Source organism: Lepus europaeus, chromosome 13, assembly GCF_033115175.1.
Source record: "Lepus europaeus isolate LE1 chromosome 13, mLepTim1.pri, whole genome shotgun sequence".
Lineage (NCBI taxonomy): Eukaryota > Metazoa > Chordata > Mammalia > Lagomorpha > Leporidae > Lepus > Lepus europaeus.
In genome coordinates this window covers 80645736-80669900 of record NC_084839.1, presented here as the reverse complement: position 1 = coordinate 80669900, position 24165 = coordinate 80645736, and the positions used below count along the sequence as shown (strand labels likewise).

Below are 24165 nucleotides of genomic sequence, written 5' to 3'. Positions count from 1 at the left end.
TGAATGTCTGAACCTCTAGGAAATTCTATCTTGCCAGCTCCAGTCTGGGGGACACATTGAGCCTCAGGGCTTCTAGGCTGGACACCCGCAACAGAATATTGGACCCTGGATGATGAAGAAAACAAAACTCGCCTTTCTCATGCACGCTAAAAGGAGGTGGCAGAACAAAAAGAAGGTGGGTGTAGGGCCTGGCGGTTAAGCTGCCAGCACACCCTCACGCAAAGTGAGCCAGTGGATGGGAGCTCCCTCTCTATCTGCTCTCCATCTTTCTAATAAATACAAAAAATTTTTTTTTTCACTTTATTATCTGAAAGAGAGACAGAGGCAGAGAGAGAACTTTCAAATGCCCAAAAGAGCCAGGGCTGGGCCAGGCCAAAGCCAGGAGCTTGGAACACAATCTGGGTTTCCCACATGGCTGGCAGGGACCCAAGCACTTGAGCTCACCTGCTGCCTCCCAGGGTACACATTGGCAGGAAGCTCGACTGGAAGCAAAGGACCTGGATGCAGGTGTCCCAAGCAACATCTTAACTGCTGTGCCAAACACCCACCCCAAAATGAATAAAAACTGCTTTCATTTTTAGAAAAAGAGAAGAATGGGGCAACTCGTGGAATGCATGTTATGCAGCTGATCAGGATCTCTCTACCCTTCCGTCTCTCACCTACAGGTAGATTTATTGTTCTTCACCCATCAAACCCTCATCTGCAAGCAACTCCATACACTCTCACCTACAAACAATTTGATCAAAGTCTGTGAGCCAGGAGTCAAAACTCCACAGCCAAGGTGATGGGGTTTGCTGTCACAATAGGTTAGGAGACAGGAAGTACAAGGTCTCAACTAGCAATAGCAAGCTGGGACCTAAAAACAGGAGACAAAGGTCCAAACCATGCAAAAGCGTCTTTTCCTTTCCCCTCAGAACCAGGAAAAATCATCTTGACAGAAATACTATTTTCCTCTAACCAAGAGAAGAACCAAGAGACAAGGTCAAGTCTTCAGGATGATTAATATTGCTCATATTAGCAAGAATCTTCAGATTTTTTCCTTTAAAAATTGTTTAAAAATACTGGCCAGCGCTGCGGCCCTCTAGGCTAATCCTCCACCTTGCGGCGCCGGCACACCGGGTTCTAGTCCCAGTCAGGGCGCCGGATTCTGTCCTGGCTGCCCCTCTTCCAGGCCAGCTCTTGGCTGTGGCCCGGGAGTGCAGTGGAGGATGGCCCAGGAACTTGGGCCCTGCAACCCATGGGAGACCAGGATAAGCACCTGGCTCCTGGCTTCGGATCAGCGCAGTATGGCGGCCGCAGTGCGCCAGCCGCGCCGGCCATTGCAGGGTGAACCAACAGTAAAGGAAGACCTTTCTCTCTGTCTCTCTCTCACTGTCCACTCTGCCTGTAAAAAACAAAACAAAACAAAACAAAACAAAATACTTATTCATTTGAAAGTCAGAGTTATAGAGAGAGAAGTAGAGACAGAGAGAGAAAGAGATTTTCCATCCATTGGTTCACTCCCCAAATGGTTGCAATGAGCAGGGTGGGCCAGGCTGAAGCCAAGAGCTTCTTCTGGGTCTCCCATGTGAGTGCAGGGGCCCAAGCACTTAGGCCATCTTCTACTGCTTTCCCAGGCTGTAACAGAGAGCTGGATCAGAAGAGGAGCAGTTGGGACTTGAACCAGAGCCCATATGGTATGCCAGCAATATCACAGCGCCAGCCCTAAACAAACTGTTAAGAATTATAGCCGGCGCCGCGGCTCAATAGGCTAATCCTCCGCCTTGCGGCACCGGCACACCGGGTTCTAGTCCGGTCGGGGTGCTGGATTCTGTCCCGGTTGCCCCTCTTCCAGGCCAGCTCTCTGCTGTGGCCCGGGAGTGCAGTGGAGGATGGCCCAGGTCCTTGGGCCCTGCACCCGCATGGGAGACCAGGAGAAGCACCTGGCTCCTGCCATCGGATCAGCGCGGTGCACCGGCCGCAGCGCGCCAGCCGCGGCGGCCATTGGAGGGTGAACCAATGGCAAAGGAAGACCTTTCTCTCTGTCTCTCTCTTTCTCACTGTTCTCTCTGCCTGTCCAAAAAAAAAAAAAAAAGAAAAAGAAAAGAATTATATACTATGGCTGGCGCCGTGGCTTAACAGGCTAATCCTCCGCCTTGCAGCGCCGGCACACTGGGTTCTAGTCCCGGTTGGGGCGCTGGATTCTATCCCAGTTGCCCCTCTTCCAGGCCAGCTCTCTGCTATGGCCCGGAAGGCAGTGGAGGATGGCCCAAGTGCTTGGGCCCTGCACCCGCGTGGGAGACCAGGATAAGCACCTGGCTCCTGGCTTCGGATCAGCGAGATGCGCCGGCCGCAGCGGCCATTGGAGGGTGAACCAACGGCAAAAAAGAAGACCTTTCTCTCTCTCTCTCTCACTATCCACTCTGCCTGTCAAAAAAAATAATAATAATTATATACTATTATAGTTTTAATGATTTTGTGACTATTTAAAAATTTACCTTATAGGAGTGAAGATAAAAATCTTTTCACTTGATAGTTTATAGCCCTTGCCTACTTTCTTGGTCAACTATAGTCTTTTTACTTTTTACTTGTTGAACTCTATTTAGTAGAGCCATTAAATATTTGACTACAATGCTATCTCTTGGAGCCGGTATTGTAGCATTGTGGGGTAGCAGGTTAAGTTGCTGCCTGCAATGTTGGCAATCTCATATGAGCACAGATTGGAGTCCTGGCTGCTTCACTTCCAATCCAGCTCTCTGCTATGGCCTGGGAAAGCAGCAGAAGATGGCCCAAGTGCTTGGGTCCCTGCATCCACATGGGAGACTTGGATGAAGCTCCCGGCTCCTGGCTTTGGTCTGGCTCAGCCCTGGCCATTGTAGTCATTTGGGGAGTGAAAATGTCTCTCTCTGTGTCTCCCTCTCTTTCTAACTTTGCCTTTCAAATAAATAAAATAAAACCTTTTTAAAAATGTTATCTCAAGAATAATAATAATTAAAAAATAAACAATACATACCAATGATCACTCATTGTGATTTTGTTTTATGTGGCTAAGCACTTTATCTACATAATCTCATTTATTCTTTACACAATTTCCATTATATTCTGATAAAATTCCTGTTTCATAAATGAGGAATGTGACAGAAGGTTCCATAACTTGCTCAAGTCACACAGGTGAGAAAGCCAGAATTTAAACAGAAATATCTGACACCAGAACAGATGCTTCTGAGTTGGCAAGTGTGCCTTTCTCCACAACAAGTCAGCAAGTGGAATGAGCTTTCAACATAGTACAGGAGGGCCAGCCGTTTGGCTAAGCTGTTAAGATGCCACCTGGGATACCTAGGGTTTCAGTTCTGGCTCTACTCCCAAATCTAGCTTCCTGCTAACACACACCCTGGGAGGCAGAGGTGATGGCTCAAGTAGTTGGGTCCCTACCATCTACTTGGGAGACCCAGACTGAGCTCTTGACTTTGGTCTGGCCTAGTCCTGGCTGTTGTGGGCGTTCACGGAGTGAACAGTAGGTGGGAAATCTCTGTGTCTGTCTTTCTGCTTTCAAATAAATACATTTTTAAAAAATGTTTAAATACATAGTATAGTAAAATGTCATGTAGAGCAAATTAAGTAGAATACTTTCACAAAGCCTTATCACATATACTGTGTCATTTTTCATAATATTCTTTTGAGGATGCAACAGATATTAATATTTCCACTAATAAAGATATCACATGACTTGCCCAGAAACACACAGTAAACCACCTGCAGAGAAAGATTAGAACTCAGGTCTTTTGGTTCCTAATCTAGTGCTGATTCTAATTTTCTGAGAGGAATGATAAATCTAAAAAACTCTGAAGGATGAAGAGCAAGAGGAATCCAAACAATCAAAAGCAGATGCCAGGGCAGGTGTGACCTGGGTTCTACCCAGGCTCTAAGGGTCCTGAAGGGGACCTTACCAGCTGGCTCCCATCCGTTAGCTTCTGCTGTCAGGGCCTGGAGAATACTCTGGTTCTTCAACTCTGAGATCTGTAGGGGCACTGACATTTAGAGTGAGGGCAGAAGCCACATCTCCCAGGCACACAAGCTCTTCCCACCCACTGTATTCAACATCCTTGAAACTGGAGGCCAGAAGGATCTGGTAGGCCCTAGGAGGTTGACTAAGTCAACCCAGAAGTGGGAGACCTGGCTGACATGGGGACAAGTGGATATCCTACTGGAATAATAACCAAAATCCACACCGCTCATTTCAGACCTAGTGAGCCTTTGCTGTTTTCTCTTCATTTTTCCTTGGGCTTCATTACAGCATTTCTCTGATGAGGCAGAAGTTGTCATGCCTGTTTGTGCCCCACACCCCCTCCCCACCAGTGCGCACTCCCAGAGGGCAGGGTCTATGCCATCCTTGTGTCCCTGGAGCCTAGCACAGTGCCTGGCACCACCCAGCAGCATGCAACAAAAGCTGGTATTAGCAGGAGGCACTGAGGTGTGGGTGACACATACAGGAATTCCTCGGAAAGCCTTCAGAGCACTGTTGTCCTTATGCCATGATGGAGAGTACTCGGCAGACACCCTTTCAACCTGTAAGACAAACCAGGGTCAATTTCCCAGGCACATAGGAATCCCCTACACACCACAGTTAAAAGGCACATCTTTTCCCAATATCACACACAAAACAATAAAAAACAGATGATCTCCAGAGACATCAATCATAAGGAATACTATATCTATATGTGTATATATATATATATATATATATATATATATATATACAAAAAAAAAACTTGGTTAACCTGGTCTTAAGTAAACCGCAGGGGCCACACTGTGACATAGCAGGGAAAGCCACCACCTGCAGTGTTGGCATCCCATATGGGCACCGGTTCAAGACCCAGCTGTTCCACTTCCGATCCAGCTCTCTGCTATGGCCTGGGAAAGCAGTAGAAGATGGCCTAAGTGCTTGGGCCACTGCACCCACGTGGGAGACCCGAGAATCTCCTGACTTCGGATCAGCGCAGCTCCAACTGCGGCGGCCAATTAGGGAGTGAACCAATGGATGGAAGACCTCTCTCTCAGCCTCTCCTTCTCTCTGTATAACTCTGACTTCCAAATAAATAAATCTTTTTTTTTTTTTTTGACAGGCAGAGTGGACAGTGAGAGAGAGAGACAGAGAGAAAGGTCTTCCTTTACTGTTGGTTCACCCTCCAATGGCTGCTGCAGCTGGCGCACCGCGCTGATCCGAAGGCAGGAGCCAGGTGCTTCTCCTGGTCTCCCATGCGGGTGCAGGGCCCAAGCACGTGGGCCATCCTCCACTGCACTCCTGGGCCACAGAAGAGAGCTGGCCTGGAAGAGGGGCAACCAGGACAGAATCCGGAGCCCTGACCGGGACTAGAACCCGCTGTGCCGGCGCCGCAGGCAGAGGATTAGCCTATTGAGCTGTAGTGCTGGCCTAAACCTTAAAAAAAAAAAAAACAAAAACAAAAACAAAAAAAACCTGCAAAAGACTTAGTTAATGCTATCTCAAAGATACTATAAAGATATCAGTGTCATTCACAGTGGGTTAAACCACTGCCTATGATGTCAGCATCCCAGATGAGCATCAGTTTGAGTCTCAACTGTTCCATTTCCAATTTAACTTCCTGCTAATGCACCTGGGAAAACAGCAGAAGATGGCCCAAGTGCTTGGGGCCCTGGAATCCAGGTTGGAGACTGGGATGGAGTTCCTGGTTCCTGGTTTTGGACTGGACCAGCCCTGGTTGTTGCCGCCTTTTGGGGAGTGAACCAGTGAACAGGAGATCTGTCTCTGTAACTCTGCCATTCAATTAAATAAAATAAGTCTTTCAAAAAATATTACACAGATTTCTTGGACCCATAAAAGGTACTAGGGCTGTACGTGAAGTTCAATGAGGCAGTTTCCTATAGCATTTCAGCTCTGCTAGACCTTTCCTCTACTAGAGTTAAAAATTAAACAGCAAAACTAACCCGATTATCTGTTTGCATTTCAAATCACAGATACACAGCCACTTTTTTCAATATGCTGAAAAATAAATCTTACAAATCAGGAAGTTGGGGCTGGCGTTGTGGTATAGTAAGTTAAGCATCTGCCTGCAGTGCCAGCGTCCCATATGGATGCCAGTTCAAGTCCCAGCTGCTCCACTTCTGGTCCAGCTCCCTGTTGATGGCCTGGGAAAGCAGTGGGAGATGGCCCAAGTGCTTAAGAAGCTCCTGGCTCCTGGCTTTGGATCAGCACAGCTCCGGCTGTTGTGGACATTTGGGGAGTGAACTAGTAGATGGAAAACATCTCTGTCTGTCTGTCTCTCTCTCTCTAATTCTGCTTCTCAAGTAAATAAATACATCTTTTTAAAAAAAATCATGAAGTTAAAAAAAACCCAAAACCAAGAAACCAAGCCAGTAGAAAAATGGGCAAAGGATATGAACAGTTTAGCTCAAAGGAAAACACCTACCATTCTTAAATATATGAACAAATGCTCAACCTCACTCCTAGAAGAAAAGTCAAATACTATACAACTACTCTGAGGTACTATGTGTCATCTGTCACATTATCAAAAGTCAACATTTTGATGACAGACCATGTTGGCTAGAGGGCCAAGGGTCACAATACATGGGAGAATAAATTGCTCCCACCTCTATAGCTTAACAATATCTGACAAAACAACACATGTTTTGTGCATCTTGGGCCTGCAATTGTGTCCTAGCAATGCAGGACACAGACATACATGCACCCATGTTAAAATGACACATGTACAGCTGCCATTCATTGTAGTTTATAAAGCAAAAGACTGGGAAAATCCAAAATGTCCACTAATAGAATGATTAGCCAAATTAAAATATATCCATTCCGTAGGATACTATATAGCCAGAAAGAAGGAGAATGCTTTATGGGCAATATGGGACCACATTATATTCATAACCAATTAGATTAAAAAACCAAGGACAGAGAAGACACACTATTTTGCCACTGTGTTTTCACAAAACATCTGCTTGTCTCTGCAGATTACTTCTGGAATTATATGCCCAAGGAAGGAGTAACTTTGCCTCCAGCGGGACAACGAGTGGCCTGAGGCACAAGAGTAGTTTTCGTACTGTACATACATGGTTTTGTGCTTTTCAGATTTTAAACCAGGGGGATGCACTATTTCCTCTGAAGTAAAGAAAAATACTAATGAAGAGAAAATAACTAATAAAGGAGTTATTGCTTCTGTCAAGGCTCTGGATCCTGGATTATCTTGTTATTCTAATCCAACTGTATATCTTTGTAATTCACATTCTTTAATTCCTTTAATGTTTGTTGCCAATTTACATTTTTTTTTTGTTTTTGTTTTTGTTTTTGTTGTTGTTTTTTTTTTTTTTTTTTTTTTGACAGGCAGAGTGGACAGTGAGAGAGAGAGAGAAAGGTCTTCCTTGCCGTTGGTTCACCCTCCAATGGCCGCTGCGGCCGGCGCACCACGCTGATCCAAAGCCGGGAGCCAGGTGCTTCTCCTGGCCTCCCAAGCGGGTGCACTTGGGCCATCCTCCACTGCACTCCCGGGCCACAGCAGAGAGCTGGACTGGAAGAGGGGCAACCAGGACAGAATCCAGTGCCCCGACCGGGACTAGAACCTGGTGTGCTGGCACCGCAAGGCGGAGGATTAGCCTATGGAGCCGCAGCACTGGCCCATTCTTTTAATTTCTTTTTTTTTTTTTTGACAGAGTGGACAGTGAGAGAGAGACAGAGAGAAAGGTCTTCCTTTTGCCGTTGGTTCACCCTCCAATGGCCGCTGCGGTAGGCGCGCTGCGGCCGGCGCACCGCGCTGATCCGATGGCAGGAGCCAGGTACTTATCCTGGTCTCCCATGGGGTGCAGGGCCCAAGCACTTGGGCCATCCTCCACTGCACTCCCTGGCCACAGCAGAGAGCTGGCCTGGAAGAGGGGCAACCGGGACAGGATCAGTGCCCCGACCGGGACTAGAACCCGCTGTGCCGGCGCCGCAAGGCGGAGGATTAGCCTATTGAGCCGCGGCGCCGGCCTCTTTTAATTTCTTAAGCAGGTCTCTGATTGCTTTTCTTTTCTTTCCTTTTTTTTTTTTAATTGGGACCAGTGCTGTGGCATAGTAGGTAAAGCCTGCAGTGCCAGCATTCCGGTTTGAGTCTCGGCTTCTCCACTTCTAATCCAGCTCCCTGCTAATGGCCTGGGAAGATGGCCCAGGTCTTTGGGCCCCTACACCCGTGTGGGAGATCCGGAAGAGGTTCCCGGCTCCTGGCTTCGGATAGGCTCAGCTCCAGCTGTTGCAGCCATCTAGGGAGTGAACCAGTGGTTGGAGGATCTCTCTAATTCTTTCTCTCTCTGCTTCTGCCTCCCTGAAACTCTGCCTTTCAAATAAATAACTAAATCTTTTTAAAAAAATGATTTAGTTATTTATTTAAAAGTCAAAGTTACAGAGAGAGAGGGAGAGATGGAGAGCAAGAGCTTCCAACCACTGGTTCATTCCCCAGATGGCTGAAACAGCCAGGGCTGGGTCAGGCTGAAACCAGGAGCCAGGGCTTCAACCGGGTCTCCTATGTGGATGGCAGGGGCCCAAACACTTGGGCCATCTTCTGCTGCTTTCCCCAGGCCATGAGCAGAGAGCTAGATCAGAAGTGCAGCAGCTGGGTCACAAACAGTGTTGCAGGTAGGGGGGTCTTACTCGCTGTGCCACAGCACCAGCCCCCACCTTTGCTTGCTTGCTTGCTTTCTCTCTCTCTTTCTAATTTTTTTAAGATTTTATTTATTTATTTGAAAATCAGAGTTCCACAGAGAGAGAAGGAGAAGCAGAAAGAGCTCTTCCATCCACTGGTTCATTCCCCCAGATGGCTGCTACGGCTGGAACTGCGCCGATCCGAAGTCAGGAGTTTTTTCCGGGTCTCCCACATGGGTGCAGGGGGTCCAAAGACATGGGCCATCTTCCAAAGCTTTCTCAGGCCACAGCAGAGAGCTGGATCAGAAGTGGATCAGCCGGGACTTGAACCAGCACCCATATGGGATGCCAGCACTGCAGGCAGTGGCCTTACCTGCTATGCCACAGCACCAGCCCCCCCACCTTTGATTTCTTATTGCCCCAGATGTGAGAACAGATGCCTAAACACACCATGGCTAGGCACACTCGCCTGTAACAGGCCTCACGATGCACGGACACCATTATTTCTCACTGCAATCTAAGGAACACCATGGCCACCCCTTTATTCATGTGGTTTGCCTCCAGGATACAGTCCCACCCCCACCTCCACCTTCTCTGTGTCCTCTGGTTCCTTCAAGATCAGTTCTGCTTCCTCAGCACAGCCTACCTTACCCCTTGGGGCCTCAATGGTATCGCATGTCTCCCAAGTCCTATAGCCTTAGGGTGCACAAGCTCCCCTCAAAAACTCTGCATAAGGACCCTCTCATATTTCTTTTACATTTCCCACATCTTCTAGCATGGCTCTAGGCACAAAATATTTGTCTCAAACTTTTATTGCTATTTTACATAAAAAAAAATAGTTGGTGATTCATAGTGCTAAACAACTCCCTGTTAGGGTCTATGCACCAGGATTCATTTCAACCTTTGTTTTTCTCTCTAATGCAGTCCCTGGCAGTGTCTATAAGGAAAATTTAACCTGTCTTACTACCGTGAAAAAAACTTCCTAGGGTTCCAAAGCACAGGTTTGTCCCCCTTCTGACTACTGAATCCTACAGACTCCATGTAAGACAATTTCTGAAATAATTAATTAATTAATTAAAAAAAAAGAGAGACCATTTCTGGGTGAGCAAGGTAGGGTAAAAGGTAAGGAACGCAGGGTAAGCTGCCAGGCTCATACAAAGACCTATCACACTGAGCCAGCGTCCTGAGGATAATCAGGTCAAAGCAGGTGTTTGATGGGAAGAGGCCAGGCCAGAAAGGTAAGTTAACCAGATCAATGAAACACAGATTTCTTGGGGGATTCCTCACTGAAATGATGCACCTTAACCAAGCAAATCTACAACAAAATTCTGTAACCCATTTAGAAAGCAAGCAACCAAAAAAGGCAATTAAAAATCTACTAGAACCAAGAGAATAATCACAAAGGCTTTCCAGGAATATTTAGAAAGTTCCACATTCTTTTGATATAGATTCTCTTACGATTAAGCATATAATCCAACCCAACACTTTGTCTTCTCAAAGAGCAGTTGCTTACCTGTTCATCACTTAATTCCTCCTCGTTCTGGAAAGAGCACGATTTTTCATTCATGACTCAAAAGCATTTGTTTAGGAGCTTTGTTCTTGGGCCCAAAACAGGTCTGAGATCAGGAGCCACGGGGAGACCAGCGAGCCAGGTGCTCTATCTTCGCCTTCCTTCTTGGCAGTCATTCAGACCACGAGGAAGAAAACAGTCCCTTTGTGCCATCACCAAGGTGCAGGAGGCTTCTGGGAGTACTGAAGGAAGTCCCTGAGGTCTGTGAAGCCTTAGCTCTGGAAAAACAGAAAATGAAAAAGAAAATGGATTCAGCATTCAGTCCTTTTGTTGAGAAAAAAAAAATGACGTAAAATCCTTAAGCAGCTGTGAACTTATTCTAAATAAACATGCTCCCTTAGACACATTGCCACCTCTTACCACTCGTGGCACTGGCTGGAAAGAAAGGGGCCCTACGGGAACTAGGGGGCTCACTTCTCCTAAGGGGCAGCAGCACCATTCTGAGGGACTGGGTCTGTTTGTGGTGATGAAGTTACTGGGACCTGGGTCAGTTTGTCAAAGCCTAATAAATGGCACCTTGGTGGGTGGTCTTAGCTGAAGTGCTCAGGCCTTGCTTAGGTCCAGATACAGGCTGGGTCTAGGGGCTTATACTACTAGCCCTGGGCCCTAGTCCTATGACGACAGAAACTCGAAATGCAACATCATGTCCTAACCTTGGTTATCACCAATGCTGTACAAGTGGCGGCTGGCCAGCCACTCTGGCCGGCTCTAAGTCTTTCATCTCACATTGCCTGCCTCAGGAAAAAGGCTGGACAAGGCTTGTACCTTGTCCTGGGAGAACTGAACATCATGATGCTTCTCACATCAGAAGTCCAGATCACACGTGGGAAGATGGTCCCCACGCAACCGACAGCCAGACTTCACCAACTCAGCTGACCACGGCAGGAAGGTGGCCTGTCCATGAGGCTGGCCCTCCACTGTGGGAACACCAGCTTGATTGCTTAAGAACTGGCTGCTGGTTAACAGACTGGGATCTTTGTCAGGCTGCAGACTATTGATCCAGAGGAGGCCCACCTCCCGGCTGGCAGGTTAGACATGCAGCACACTGTAATCTAGGGGAGACGCCAGCTGTGACCCCTCAGGAATTAGCCGGCTCTCTCTGGGACCTCAGCCTCGGCCAACCTTTTCCTTTCCCTGCACTTTGGCCTCCGTGACGGCACATGACAAAACACACATCAGCCAACCTTGGCAAAGCGACAGGCAGGGCCGGCACCAGCAGTCTCATCTCAGGAAGGCTCGTCTGTCGCTGTGTGTGGAAGGAAGCCAGCGGCACAGAAGCGCGAGCAGTTTTACACACTTGGCTGGCACACTGCTGAGAGCTTCAATAGGGGCAGTTGCTGTCTGTACCTGAGAAAGAGAAGAGCGCCAAGTGTCGAGCAAGTACAGGTTAAGCCACCACTCGGGATGCCGGAATCCCATACTGGAGGGCCTAGTTCAAGTCCTGGCTACTCCACTGTTCTGATTCAGCTTCCTGCTAATGCATCCTGGGAGGCAGTGGGTGATGGCTCAAGTCCTTGGGTCCTTGACATCTACCCGGGAGACCCGGATGTAGTTAGTTTGGGGAGTGAACCAGTGGGTGGAAAGCTCCGTCTCTCTTTCTTTTTCAATAAAAATGTAAATAAAAATTTTAAAAAGTGGATCCTTCTCAAATCAAGTTTTAATTGTGCATCCACTTTAGGCAAGACGCTTCTTTTGGGGATCTGAGTTTTCCACTGCTTGAACGCTGAACAGGTCTCTAATAGAGGAGCCAGGGTTACCCTGAAACAAATACGCACAGAGCTGTGACAGTCCTTCGCCGATCCTAGGAGGTCCCCGCTCCCCGCGGCCCCCACCGCAAGGCTGTGACTGCGGGACCCGCAGAGGCCAGGGCGCCCCTCACCCCCTCCGCAGACAACGCCGTCCCAGGCGGGCGCCGCAGCCCAAACTCAGGGCCTCTTGGAGGGGCACAGGGCCGGGCGCTCGCCAGCTGTGCAGCGCAGATCCCAACAGATCGGGAAACAAGCCAGTCAGACGCGGAGGGGGCTCGGGAAACTTTCCTACGGCTTGGAAGGAGAAGCGAAGGGCGGCAAACTTGCCTCCCGGCATTCGGCGAGCGCCCAGCAGAGCTCGGAGCAGAATAAGGTCTCCGGCCTCGCTGCCAGAATTCTCTCGGTCCTGCCTCACGGCGGTCATGTCTACCCCCTACTCCCCCTCCTCGAGCCACCCACTCGTCCCACCGTTACCAGAGCTTTCCCGGCGGGGGTCTCGCATCCCCGTGTTGGGCCTCACCCGCGCAGGCGCACAGCGCCCGCAGCGCGGCCTCCCTTGGCCGCGAGGACTACACTACCCAGCAGGCAATGGAAACTTCGCGCGGCAAACTAAGTACGAAGAGCCAGGAGGGTCAATCTCCTCCCCCCACCTCGTGACTTCGCGTTTGAAAGGCTCTGATTCGCCAATGGCTAAAAGCGGTCTCCACCCCGCAACCAGGGAAGGGCAAAGTAGCCGGGCAGAATCACTACCCATTCAGCTTGGTGTAGTCTGAGCAGACGGAGTCCCTGGACCCGGCGCGGCACGATGTGGCTTTGGCTGGTGCTGCTGGCCGTGCTGCTGGCGGGCCTCCGCAAAGTTTACCTGGGGCTGTCCGCCGGCAGCTCCCCGAACCCCTTCTCCGAGGATGTCAAGCGGCCACCGGCGCCCCTGGTGACCGACAAAGAGGCCAGGAAGAAGGTTCTCAGACAAGGTCAGAGGAAGCGCCCCTGGGGTCCCGGGCTGAGCTCGGGCGTTCTTGCAGGTTGCGTTCCCCGTTCTGCGGGGCGAGACGCTGCCAGACTTGGGCCTCAGTTTCCCCCTGTGTAATGTGCACGTGGAGGCGCCTCTTTGGCAGGTCCGCCACTCGCGAGAGCCTTCACCCCAACAGACCCGGGAGACAGTAGCCCCAGGGCGCGAACAGCGTCCTCATGCCAACCTCTTGGCATAGCCCAGTCGTGGCGCTGCCAGTCGGAATCCTCACTACAAACGGGGCAGGTGAAAGACCTTTCCCCTACTTGGTTCTAGGACCTTCGCTTTTTCACTGTTTCAGGGGCTTGAGGGAGCCGCTCAGCAATTTCTCCCCCCCCCCCCCAACAGAATAGGAAATTGCATTTTTCGATGGATTTGACGGGTTAAGCCTGGTTCAAAGTCATAGAATTAAGCTTTGCTTTTTAAAACTTTGAGAGACATTCAACCGCCCCAGGCTCAGAGCCTGCCCCTCACATTTGCCTTTAAAACATGTTTTGAGGTTGTTTCTTAAAGAAAGACTTCTGCATCTTTAGAAACAAAGGGGTCCCCTGTTGGATCTCCAGGGTCCCTCTCGAAGGAAGAAAAAAAAATTTTCTGCGTGACATGCCTTGCTATGCAAAGATAGTACTAAGTGGAAGGGCTAATCCTCTGGACTTCCTGAGATCAAAGTTTTATCTTGAACTCTGTCACTGATTTGCTGCATAACCATTGGCAAGTCACTCCACCTATCTGAGCTGGCCTTCAAATGAGGTCACCCATTTTAACTGTCATTTAAACCTGGCTGTGATCCATGAGTGGATTATGAAATCAAGTTGATGGGTTGCAACTAGCCTTTTTAAAACAAACAAACAAACAAACAAAAATATCAGAGTGCATCATACATATTCCAGTAAGTATTGTGTGGTGATGCTTCTATTTCAGGTGCTTATGTTATATATTTATACATGTTTGTGGTTGTGATATAAAATGCATTTTTCACTATGGGGCTCTAAAAATGTTTGAAAAGTAAAAGATTTTCCAAATTGTCTCAAAGCTTTAAAATTCCAAACTTCAGTTCTTCAGCAGTAAATTTTAAAGAACAGATCTCGGGGCCGGTGTTGTGGCACCGCAGGGTAAGCCACCACTTGTGAAGTCAGCATCCCACATCAGAGCACTGGTTCAAGTCCCAGCTGTTCTACTTCCAATCCCGCTTCTCGCTAATGTGCCTTGGAAAGCAATGGAAAATGGCCCAAGTGCTAGAGCCCCTGCTACCCATATAGGAGACCTGTATGGAGTCCCTGGCTCCTGGCTTCAGCCTGGCCCGGCCCTGGGTGTTGGAGCCATTTGGGGAGAGAACCAACAGATAGAAGATATTTCTCTCTCTGTCTCTATCTCTCTGTGTTGCTCTGCTTTCAATTAAATACATAGATCTTTTTAAAAATAAAGAAAAAAAGAAGATCTTGCGTTGAAAGTGCTGTCTGGTTTTGTCTTCTCTTCGGTGCTGGGTGCTGTGTCTCCCTGCCCCGCAGCCCCCAGCTCTGCCCGAGACTTCCCTGAGGACCGGGGGTGGGGGGGTGCTGCGGTTCCCCCGAGGAGCAGCCTCTGAGCAGCCCGGTCCTGTCCAGGCCTCCGCATCGGGGTCTGGAAGAGCCGCCATACAACCCAGTTGCCCCACTGTTGCCTGCAGACCCTACGTCCTCCCAAGACACGGGGCTTGTGAATGGATGGCTGCTGAGCCACCAGCCTGGCCTCCAGCAGCTTCCCCGTGTCCTTTCTTCCCTAGCTCTCTCTGTGTCTGCACTTAGCTTTCTCAGCCTGTACCGTTGCCACCTTCCTGTTTGCATCCCTGTAGTAGTTCACCCATTCTTTCTCTGAAAGCAGGGAAGTCTCCGGGTTCATAATGGCTTTGGGTAAAGAGTATGCCCAGGTGAAATAGCTGAGACACCTCAGCCCAGAGCTCTGTGCCGCGAGAGAGGGCTTCTCTGACTTGCCCAGGCCCTGCCTGGAAGCCCACCCTCCGCCTCCTCCCTTCTGCAGTTTTCTCAGCCAGCCAGGTGCCAGAGAAGCTGGATGTGGTGGTGATTGGCAGTGGCATTGGGGGCCTGGCTGCAGCTGCAATCCTGGCTAAAGCTGGCAAGCGAGTTCTGGTGCTGGAGCAGCATGCCAAGGCAGGGGGCTGTTGTCACACCTTTGGAAAGAATGGCCTGGAATTCGACACGGGTAAGGCTTCTTGAAAAGGGAGCACAGTTGTATGTTCAGGCAGCATGGGGCAGCCACTGGAGGATGCTGTGCCATTTCTGTGGATTTGGGGGTGCTATCTTCTTTCTGTGCACCTCTTTCCTTGTCTCACAGCCACATCTGGGGGCGGGGGCTGAACTGGGAAGGGCTCTAGTGATCTCTGCTGTGATACCTCCCTGCAGAGAGGGTGGCTAGACCCCTCTGGGCATGAACTTGGCAGACTGGGCAACCTCTTCCACCTTCCTCCCTCGTCTGCCTTTCTAAGGCTCGGTCCCCTTATCCCCAAGCCACTTATTTTTGTGTCTCCCACCAGGAATCCATTATATTGGGCGCATGCAGGAGGGCAGCACTGGCCGATTTATCTTGGACCAGATCACGGAAGGGCAGCTGGACTGGGCTGCCATGTGCTCTCCTTTTGACATTGTGGTACTGGAAGGGCCCAGTGGCCGAAAGGAGTTCCCCATGTATAGTGGGGAGGAAGCATACATCCGGGGCCTCAAGGAAAAGTTTCCCCAGGAAGAAGCAGCCATTGACAAATATATGAAACTGGTTAAGGTAACGTGGATGTGTGGAGGGCCCCCAGTTTGTTCCCAGCAAGGCTGATTCTCATCATTAGAGGAGTGACTATGGGGAGGCAGGAAGGGAAGAAGAGTCACCTCTGCCCTGAACTTGGCCCCTACCCTGCCCACCTCTGACCCATGAGCTCCTGGCCCTGGAGCCCTGGCTTAGCACTAGTTGCTCTCACTGTGGCCTCTAGGGGGCACCCTTCCCTTTTCCCTGGCTAGGCTGGGTTCCCTGAGATCAGATCACTCTCATTTTTACCTCACCCTAGACTGGGATATTTGATAAGGGATCCGAGCAGAAAATTAACTAAAAAGCAAAGGAAAAATAAAAAAATAAAAAAACACACCACCACAACAAAGCACTTCTCTGAGCTGCTGCCGGCTGTTGTGACTGTCACAGCAATGACAAGTCCTTCTTCCCCAGGTGGTTTCCAGCGGAGCCATTCATGCCATCCTGCTCAAGTTCCTCCCGTTGCCCTTGGCTCAGCTCCTCAGCAGGTGCAGGCTGCTCGTTCGTTTCTCTCCATTTCTCCGTGCGTCCACACAGAGCCTGGCTGAGGTCCTGCAGCAGCTGGGGGTCTCCCCTGAGCTCCACGCAGTGCTCAGCTACATCTTCCCCACTTACGGTGGGTACTGATCCCAAGGCCTCTGGTGGCTCCTGGAGCAGGAGAGATTGCCTGCCCGGCTCTCAGTCTTTCTTCCCAAACGAACCTGCAGGGCTGATGGATCTGCTTCTGACCCAGCTTCCTGCAAATGCATCCTGGGAGACCACAGATGATGGCCCAAGTCCTTGGGCCCTCCCTCCCACATAGGGGACCAGGATGGGGTTCCTGGCTCCTGGCTTCAGCCTGGCTCAGCCTTGGCTGTGGCAGCCCTTTGGGGAGTGTGAACCAGTAGATGGAAGAACTCTCTCTCTTTCTCTCTCTCTCTTTAAAGTAGAGCCTGTAATGGGGAGTCTGTCTACCTGTTTGACCCCCCTGGTAGAAATTCCCTTCATCCATACCCTAGATGATTTTTCTCTTCAACCCACACTGTCCTCTTGGTCTTGGGAGCACTGCAGTTTGCAGGCAGGATATCCCGCTGGCCCCGAGGTCTGTAAGGCACGCCATGGTTGGGTGGAGACAGCTGTCCTGGCTGCCTTGGACCTGGGGGAACACGTGGATCCAGGGGTAGAGGCAGGCTGGGTTACCTTGCAGGAGACCACACTCCTAAATGACGCCTGAATGACTTCCTCCCTCTGCAGGGGTGACCCCCAGCCACACCACCTTTGCCATGCATGCTCTGCTGGTTGACCACTACGTCAAAGGAGGATTTTACCCCCGAGGGGGTTCCAGTGAAATCGCCTTCCACATCATCCCCGTGATTGAGCGGGCAGGGGGTGCTGTCCTCACGAAGGCCACCGTGCAGAGCGTGCTGCTGGATTCAGCTGGGAGAGCGTGCGGTGAGAGCCCTGCACTCTGCGCTGGGGGCCCTGGACCGGGCTGGGAGAAGCCTGGGACCTCCCTGAAGGCAGAGGTGCAGAAGAACTGACTTCCTCCTGGAAGCTGAAAGGCCAGAAGCTTCCTCACAGCAGGGGCTGAAGGATAGGGATGAGTCTGGAGATAAAAAAGGGAGCAGGATTACCCAGTAATCCGTGACCTTCCACTTGAGTGTAGAGACTATGTCTTTATTTTTGATGTCTCTAGGTCTTAGCAGGTTATGGAGGCTCAATAACTGTTCAGTGGTTGATGGAATGACTAACTTGGGCATTCCATAGGGCAGCCTGGAGGCCGCAGGGCAACCTGCCCTCCATCTGAATGGCAGGGTAGGGCCTGGAATCTCTTTATCTCAGCTCAGAGTGCCACTGGGAATGACCTCTCTGAAGAGATCTGTGCAAGGAAGGACGCTGTTAAGCAGAGCAGGCCATCCAGGAGTAGAGATGCTTCAAGCAGCCTTAAGGCAGGGGACAAGAAGAGGCCCGGGGGAGACAGGGCCAGCGAGAACAGGAAAGGTCACCAGAGCTTCAAGGAGGGGGAGCTGGTGAGCGGGAGGCTCAATTAACAATAAAATCAAGGTTGGGCCGGCGCCGTGGCTTAACAGGCTAATCCTCCGCCTTGCGGCACCGGCACACCGGGTTCTAGTCTCAGTTGGGGCGCCAGATTCTATCCCGGTTGCCCCTCTTCCAGGCCAGCTCTCTGCTATAGCCCGGGAAGGCAGTGGAGGATGGCCCAAGTGCTTGGGCCCTGCACTCGCATTGACCAGGAGAAGCACCTGGCTCCTGGCTTCGGATCAGCATGATGAGCTGGCCACAGCGGCCATTAGAGGGTGAACCAACGGCAAAAAGGAAGACCTTTCTCTCTGTCTCTCTCTCTCACTATCCACTCTGCCTGTCAAAAAGAAAAAAAGAAAAAAAAAATCAAGGAAAGCAGGGCACCGGTGATGAGAGAGTACCTTTGCAGAAGGGAACGAGATGTTGCAGGGTGGTGATGGATGGCTGGCTGGCAGAGGTCTCTGATGTCTGCAAGCATGTTCTTCCCGCTTTTGAAAGGGGCCATGAAGCCAGGTGGGTTGGCCACACCATGCCAGTTTGACACAGAATGTTTTTCATGTGTCAGGTGGTGAAGGATGGAGATAAGAGATAAATCAGTCCCAATCTCCATTTCAGGAAGATTCTAGAATGATAGGGAAGATCACTGACAAGGAGCAGCATGTACTGAGGGAGACGGTAGAGGGCGCGCGGGCACAGGGGAGCCCTCACAGAGGTGGAGGTGTTTGGGCCACCCCAGGAGTGAGAAGCAGCGTAGGCTGGTGGAGGTCCCCAGTGATGTGGGACTTTCTCTGCTTCCGGGGCCAACCTCTCGTGCCTGCAGGTGTCAGTGTGAAGAAGGGGCCACAGCTGGTCAACGTCTATTGCCCCATTGTGATCTCCAGTGCAGGGCTGTTCAACACCTATGAGCAACTACTGCCGGAGAGCGCCCGCTCTCTGCCAGGTAAGGCTGTGCGGCTCCCCTTCGGGTCGCCCCACCGTCCCCTCCGCAGCAGCCGGCTCCGCCTGGGGCACACTGCTCGCTCTCAGCCCCAACACTGTCCTGAGACAGGCCACCATGTGGTTATCCGTTCCTCTTGCCCCCTGCTCACAGTCGTTAGTTTTCAGTGTTCTTCTGTTCTTAGCCCTGAGAACAATGTCATGGCGCCGGTCCAGCGTGGCTCAGGGCCGTGTGCCTGCCTCAGGTGGGCAGAGGGCTGCTGCCCCACACGAATCTCACGTTAATGTTCCAGGCGGGGCCAGACCCCAGAAGCTGGGATGCCTTCACTTCCAGCTGTTTGGCGGTGGGGATTCTCTTAGTTCTGTCTGCCTCTCAGATGGGAATCAAACAACCAGGATCCCCTGGGAGGCAGGATCAGCTATGGTCACATGTCGGGGTGGGGTGAAATCCACTACTGGGTGACGAGATGCTGTGGAGAGGAAGGGATATGGCTCCTTGGCCCCTTCCTTCTAGTTGGGGAGGGGTGGAGTAGGCTGAATGGGGGTACCTGCTGTTCTAAGGGGCCTCTGAAAACCAGGGGCAGGGTATGTCTCTGTCTAGCCACACCCCAGCTAGATGCTGGACCCAGGACTTGAGTCCGAGTACGTGAGGTGGGCTGTCAGATGCTCCGCCTTCCCTCGGTGTGCTCCACAGCTGGGCGTCCATGAGGACGCTGATGGCCGCTGTCCTACTGCCATGACTGGTGGCAGTGCCCCCTTCCCTCTCCAGAGCAGCCTGCTTGAGATGGGGGACTCTGTGGTCACACTGCCCAGAGCAGTTAGGATCACCAGCCTTTTTCAGGAAGGCCTCTTTCCCAGTGGACAGGCATCATGTCTGAGTCCTGTTGTAGCCCCAGGGCCTGCACACACACAGTTCAGCACATTTTAGGTCCTCAACCAGTATCTGGTACATGAATGAGGCAGAGCAGCCAGGAACAAGTCTTCTCTCAAGCAGAAAACTGGTCTGGGATCACCTGTGGAGAGGTAGGGACGCCCAGCCACTTAGGTCCACACAGGAACTCCTCTCCCCAAGTGCCACTTAATGTGACTTGCATTAGTCATACGTGTCACTTATCATATGAGAATTACACATATTCACTCCTTAGGTGGCTTGTGTTAATGTTGATATCAAGGCTTGCAACAAGCTACCGTTCATGTGTGTGGTCTTTTACAGCTTGGAGCCCGGCACTGGTTAATACCTTGAGGACTCTAAGGGGAAGATGGGAGGTTAGCCTGGCTGGAGCTAGCTGGAGGCCAGGGGCTGGACGTCACCTGCTGAGAAAGGTGCCCAGAGTAGAGCTAGGGTGAGCTAGGGGAGGGAGGAGGAGTGTGAGGTTGTGTGGTTCACAGGCAGGAGACAGGCCGCTGCCAGGCTCAGGGTGAACAGCTGAGGGGCCTAGCTGGCAGCTGGGCATCAGGCAGCAGGTTAAGTGAGCCCTCCCGGAGCGCAGGGGGTGGTGGTGGCAGTCCCTGGGGCCACGGTGTCAGCAGTCCCCACCCGTTCCCTCTGGCAGGTGTGCGGCAGCAGCTGGGGATGGTGCGGCCTGGGCTGGGCATGTTCTCTGTCTTCATCTGCCTGCGGGGCACCAAGGAGGAGCTGGGTCTGCAGTCCACCAACTACTATGTTTATTTTGACACCGACATGGACAAGGCGTAAGGCCTGCGTGTGTGCCTGGGGGAAGAGGGCGTTGGCGGGGGCTCTTAGACCTCTGGGCTTCTGCTTCCTCCTTCAGCACTGGGGATGGAGCAGCAGGGTATGGAATGGGAGGAGGAGGGCTACTGCATGCCCAGGCTGTGCCTCAGCCCCATGCCTGTAGGGAGGCCTGGCATGAACCATGCAGGCTTGGCCCCGAGGAAGGGCCTGAGGCCAGGTAGCCACAACTCCTTTCCCCTGCAGGATGGAGCGCTACATCTCCATGCCCAGGGAAAAGGCTGCAAATCACATCCCCCTTCTCTTCATTGCTTCCCCATCAGCCAAGGACCCGACTTGGGAGGACCGATTCCCAGGTGGGACTAAAGGTGCCGGGGAAGGGGACAGTGGTGGGAGAGAGGCTGGTGGGCAGGGGCCAGGGACCGGGCAAGAGTAACCGTGGCTCTGCATCCCCAGACCGGTCCACGATGATCGTGCTGGTGCCCAGCGCCTTCAAGTGGTTTGAGGAGTGGCAGGAGGAGCCGAAAGGAAAGCGGGGCCCTGACTACGAGACCCTCAAAAGCGCCTTTGTTGAAGCCTCTATGTCGGTGGTCATGAGACTGTTCCCACATCTGGAGGGAAAGGTAGGGTGGGAAAGCATCCCTTGGCGCTGGCAGACCTAGCTCGCGGGGCTGCTTCTGCCGGTTCCTCAGCGCAGGGGAATGAGGCCTTGAGAAAATGGAGCCCAGGGAAGGAGTGCAAATCCACCCAGGCCACCAGGTCGTTCGCAGGAGACAAGGATCTCACAAGTGCCCACTCTCACCCCCTGGCTGCCATTTTTGCCTCCTCAGGTGGACAGTGCGATTGGAGGATCCCCACTGACCAATCAGTTCTACCTGGCTGCTCCCCGGGGTGCCTGCTATGGGGCTGACCATGACCTGGGCCGCCTACATCCTCACGCGATGGCCTCCTTGAGGGCTCAAAGCCCCATCCCCAACCTCTACCTGACAGGTACACTGATTACCCCATCTTGCCAGGATCTCGGACCCTGGGCCTCCCTGGCACCCTAGTTCCTTTGTTCCTATCCTTAATCATTAACCGCTGCAACTCTCATACTGAGCTGGGCTGCTCAGCAGGCTGTGGCTCTGGCCCTGACCTGCAGACATCCAGGGTGGCCCTAGCATGGGGGCCTGTACACGGGAGCCCCTGCCCCCACCATGTGGTAGACGTTCACAGGCCTCTGCTCTTGCCTCCTAGGCCAGGATATCTTCACCTGTGGGCTGATGGGGGCTCTGCAAGGGGCCCTGCTGTGCAGTAGTGCCATCCTGAAGCGGAACCTGTACTCAGACCTCAAGGATCTTGGCTCAAGGATCCAGGCCCAGAAGAAGAAGAATTAACTTGGTCAGAGAAGAGTCAGAAGAATTTGGCCACTGGAAACGCACATCCTTTGACTTGCCTACAGTGCCTTTGTGCATTAGCTCCTTGCACACGTAAAGCACTCTGATTTGTTTGATTTCCGACAGAGGCCCCATGTAACTCACAGCTCTTAAACTGAAGCTCCTCGAGCCGGGCACGTAATGATCTTTTATAACACACACTGTCCCTGCCAACAGCCTGCTTGGGACCACTGCTGCAAACATTTTTTTTTTTTTTAACAGATTTATTTATTTATTTGAAAGGCAGAGTTACAAAGAGGCAGAGGCAAAGAGAGAGAGAGGTCTTTTATCTGCTGGTTCACTCCCCAAATGGCCACAATAGCCAGGAGCCTGGAGCTTCTTCCAGGTCTCCCACGTGGGTGCAAGGGCCCAAGCACTTGGGCCATCTTCTTACTGTTTTCCCAGACTATAGCAGAGAGCTGGATCAGAAGTGGAGCAAGGACCGGCACTGTGGCATAGCAGATAGAGCCGCCGCCTGCAGTGCCAGCATCCCATATGGGCACCGGTTCGGGTCTGGCTGCTCCACTTCCAATCCAGTTCTCTGCTGTGGCCTGGAAAAGCAGTGGAAGATGGCCCAAGTCCTCGGGCCCCTGTACCTGTGTGGAAGACCCAGAAGAGGCTCCTGGCTCCTGATCGGCGCAGCTCCGGCCATTGTGGCCAGTTGGGGAGTGAATCAGTGGATGGAAGACCTCACTATCTCTCTGTACCTCTCCTCTCTCTGTGTAACTCTTTCAAAAAAAAAAAAAGTGGAGCAGCTGGGACTCGAACCAGTGCCCATATGGGATGCTGGCATTGTAGGCAGCGGCTTTACCCACTACACCATAGTGCTGGCCCAGTTTTGATGCCTCACCCTGAGCATGCTCTTTTGCATCCTTTGCACCTGCCCCAGAACTGAACAATCACAGTGAATATTCTCTGGGTCAAGTGGGTAGAGTCCCTGAAGCTGAAGTTCAGCTAAAGCAGGTTGGCTGCCTTCCTCTCATTCACTTGAAGTTCTACAGTCGAGGAAGGGTAACTAAGGGGTTTTAGTAAAACCCTGAGCTTGCTTTTGGCTGTAGTGTCATAGTTCAGAGGGCCCCAGTTCCCACATTCCTGGTCTCAGTGGCTCTCTGAGGACAGGAGGGGTTGGCGTTGTGGCATACAGGTCTAAGCACCCCATATGGGCACCTGTTCGTGTCCCCACTGCTCCACTTCTAATCCAGCTCTCTGCTAAAGCACCTGGGACAGCAGCAGAAGATGGCTCACGTGCTTGGGTCCCTGCATCCATGTGGGAGACAAGGATGGAGTTCCTGGCTCCTGGCTTCAGCCTGGCCCAACCCCAGCCATTGCAGCCATTTGGGGGAATGGACCAATAGATGGAAGACCTCTCTGTATCTTTCTGTAACTTACTGCCAAATAAATAAAATAAATCTTAAAAAAAAAAATAGGACAGGAAACACCTGTGATAGGGTCCATCTGTGATAGGGTCCATGTGGTTCTGGAGATAGGGGTCCCACTAGTTAGCAAGGTGTTATGTTAGAATATGCGGTTTGTATGCAGCCACGCCTCAGCTTCGTCTTCCTTTTGGTGGGGGTGCCAGTGACAAAACACCCTCAGGAAGCTCAGAACCCAAGCCTTAAGCCTTATCTTCTAAAACACGCAGGGAAGGGGGATGTCAGTCATCTATGCTGGGGTTAAAGCAGACTGGAGGAACATTCCAGGCCGAGGGCACAGCACAGGACAGTACCGAGGCAGAGAATGCACTGTGACAATGCGCCAGCTACCACCTCAACTACAAAACAGGCTCCCAGGCAGGGGAGAGTGGGGGTGGGGGTGGAGAGTCAGAACCGGAATACAGAAAGCCACAGAATGTGTTCAAAGCCCAGGATTGGCCAGAATACAAGGCTGATAATCCCTTCCCCAAGAAGCTTGGGACTTCGGAATATTTTCATATTCCAAACGAGATCTAATGTGCTATCCTGGGGATGGGATTCAAGTCTAAAGAGAAAATTTATTTAAATTTCAGACATACATTGTTTACATAGCTAAATAATTATATATAATATTTTTAATAATTTTGTGCTTGAAACAAAATTTCACAGTCTAGAATTTCTCACTTGTGGTTTTCATGTCAGTGCTCAGAAAGTTTCAGGTTTTACAACATTTTGAATTTTTGGGTTAGGAATGCTCAATCTGTATGAAGTTTGGATAGGAAGGTGAATAAAGGCTAAAGGTTAAGAAAAATGACCTCTGCTTGTGTTAAACCAAAGTACTAAGGGCCTTATTCTAGCCCATTTTAATGTAATATTAATAAATTTATTGGCTTCATTGCTTTATTGTTTGAAATTTACTTTGGTTTCTGTCCATTGACACA

General features: G+C 51.2%; 2 protein-coding genes across 4 annotated transcripts in view; one reads left to right on the top strand and one right to left on the bottom strand.

Annotated features, from left to right (window-relative positions):
* The window catches only part of ELMOD3 (ELMO domain containing 3), a 29581-nt gene extending 17060 nt beyond the window's left edge, over positions 1-12521 (bottom strand). For both annotated transcript variants that reach the window (XM_062209757.1, XM_062209758.1), the window contains exons 1-5: positions 12428-12521; positions 11390-11552; positions 10149-10423; positions 4468-4545; positions 3927-3996 (exon numbers count right to left, since the gene is read on the bottom strand). In XM_062209757.1, the coding sequence (XP_062065741.1) occupies positions 3927-3996; positions 4468-4545; positions 10149-10202 (202 nt within the window). In that variant the 5' untranslated portion in view covers positions 10203-10423; positions 11390-11552; positions 12428-12521. The remainder of the gene's footprint in view (positions 1-3926; positions 3997-4467; positions 4546-10148; positions 10424-11389; positions 11553-12427) is intronic.
* A 125-nt stretch (positions 12522-12646) lies between these two features.
* Positions 12647-24112, top strand: RETSAT (retinol saturase). 2 transcript variants are annotated; one of them, XM_062209754.1, is made up of 11 exons: positions 12647-12924; positions 14979-15161; positions 15493-15734; positions 16167-16368; positions 16986-17183; positions 18592-18711; positions 20261-20399; positions 20644-20753; positions 20854-21020; positions 21228-21387; positions 21634-24112. In XM_062209754.1, the coding sequence occupies exons 1-11, from the start codon at positions 12759-12761 to the stop codon at positions 21771-21773; spliced, it is 1827 nt and encodes a 608-aa protein (XP_062065738.1). In that variant the 5' UTR covers positions 12647-12758; the 3' UTR covers positions 21774-24112. The 2 variants fall into 2 exon arrangements, with proteins under 2 accessions (XP_062065738.1, XP_062065737.1); XM_062209753.1 differs by having other exon boundaries at positions 20644-20765.
* The last annotated feature ends 53 nt before the right edge of the window (positions 24113-24165 follow it).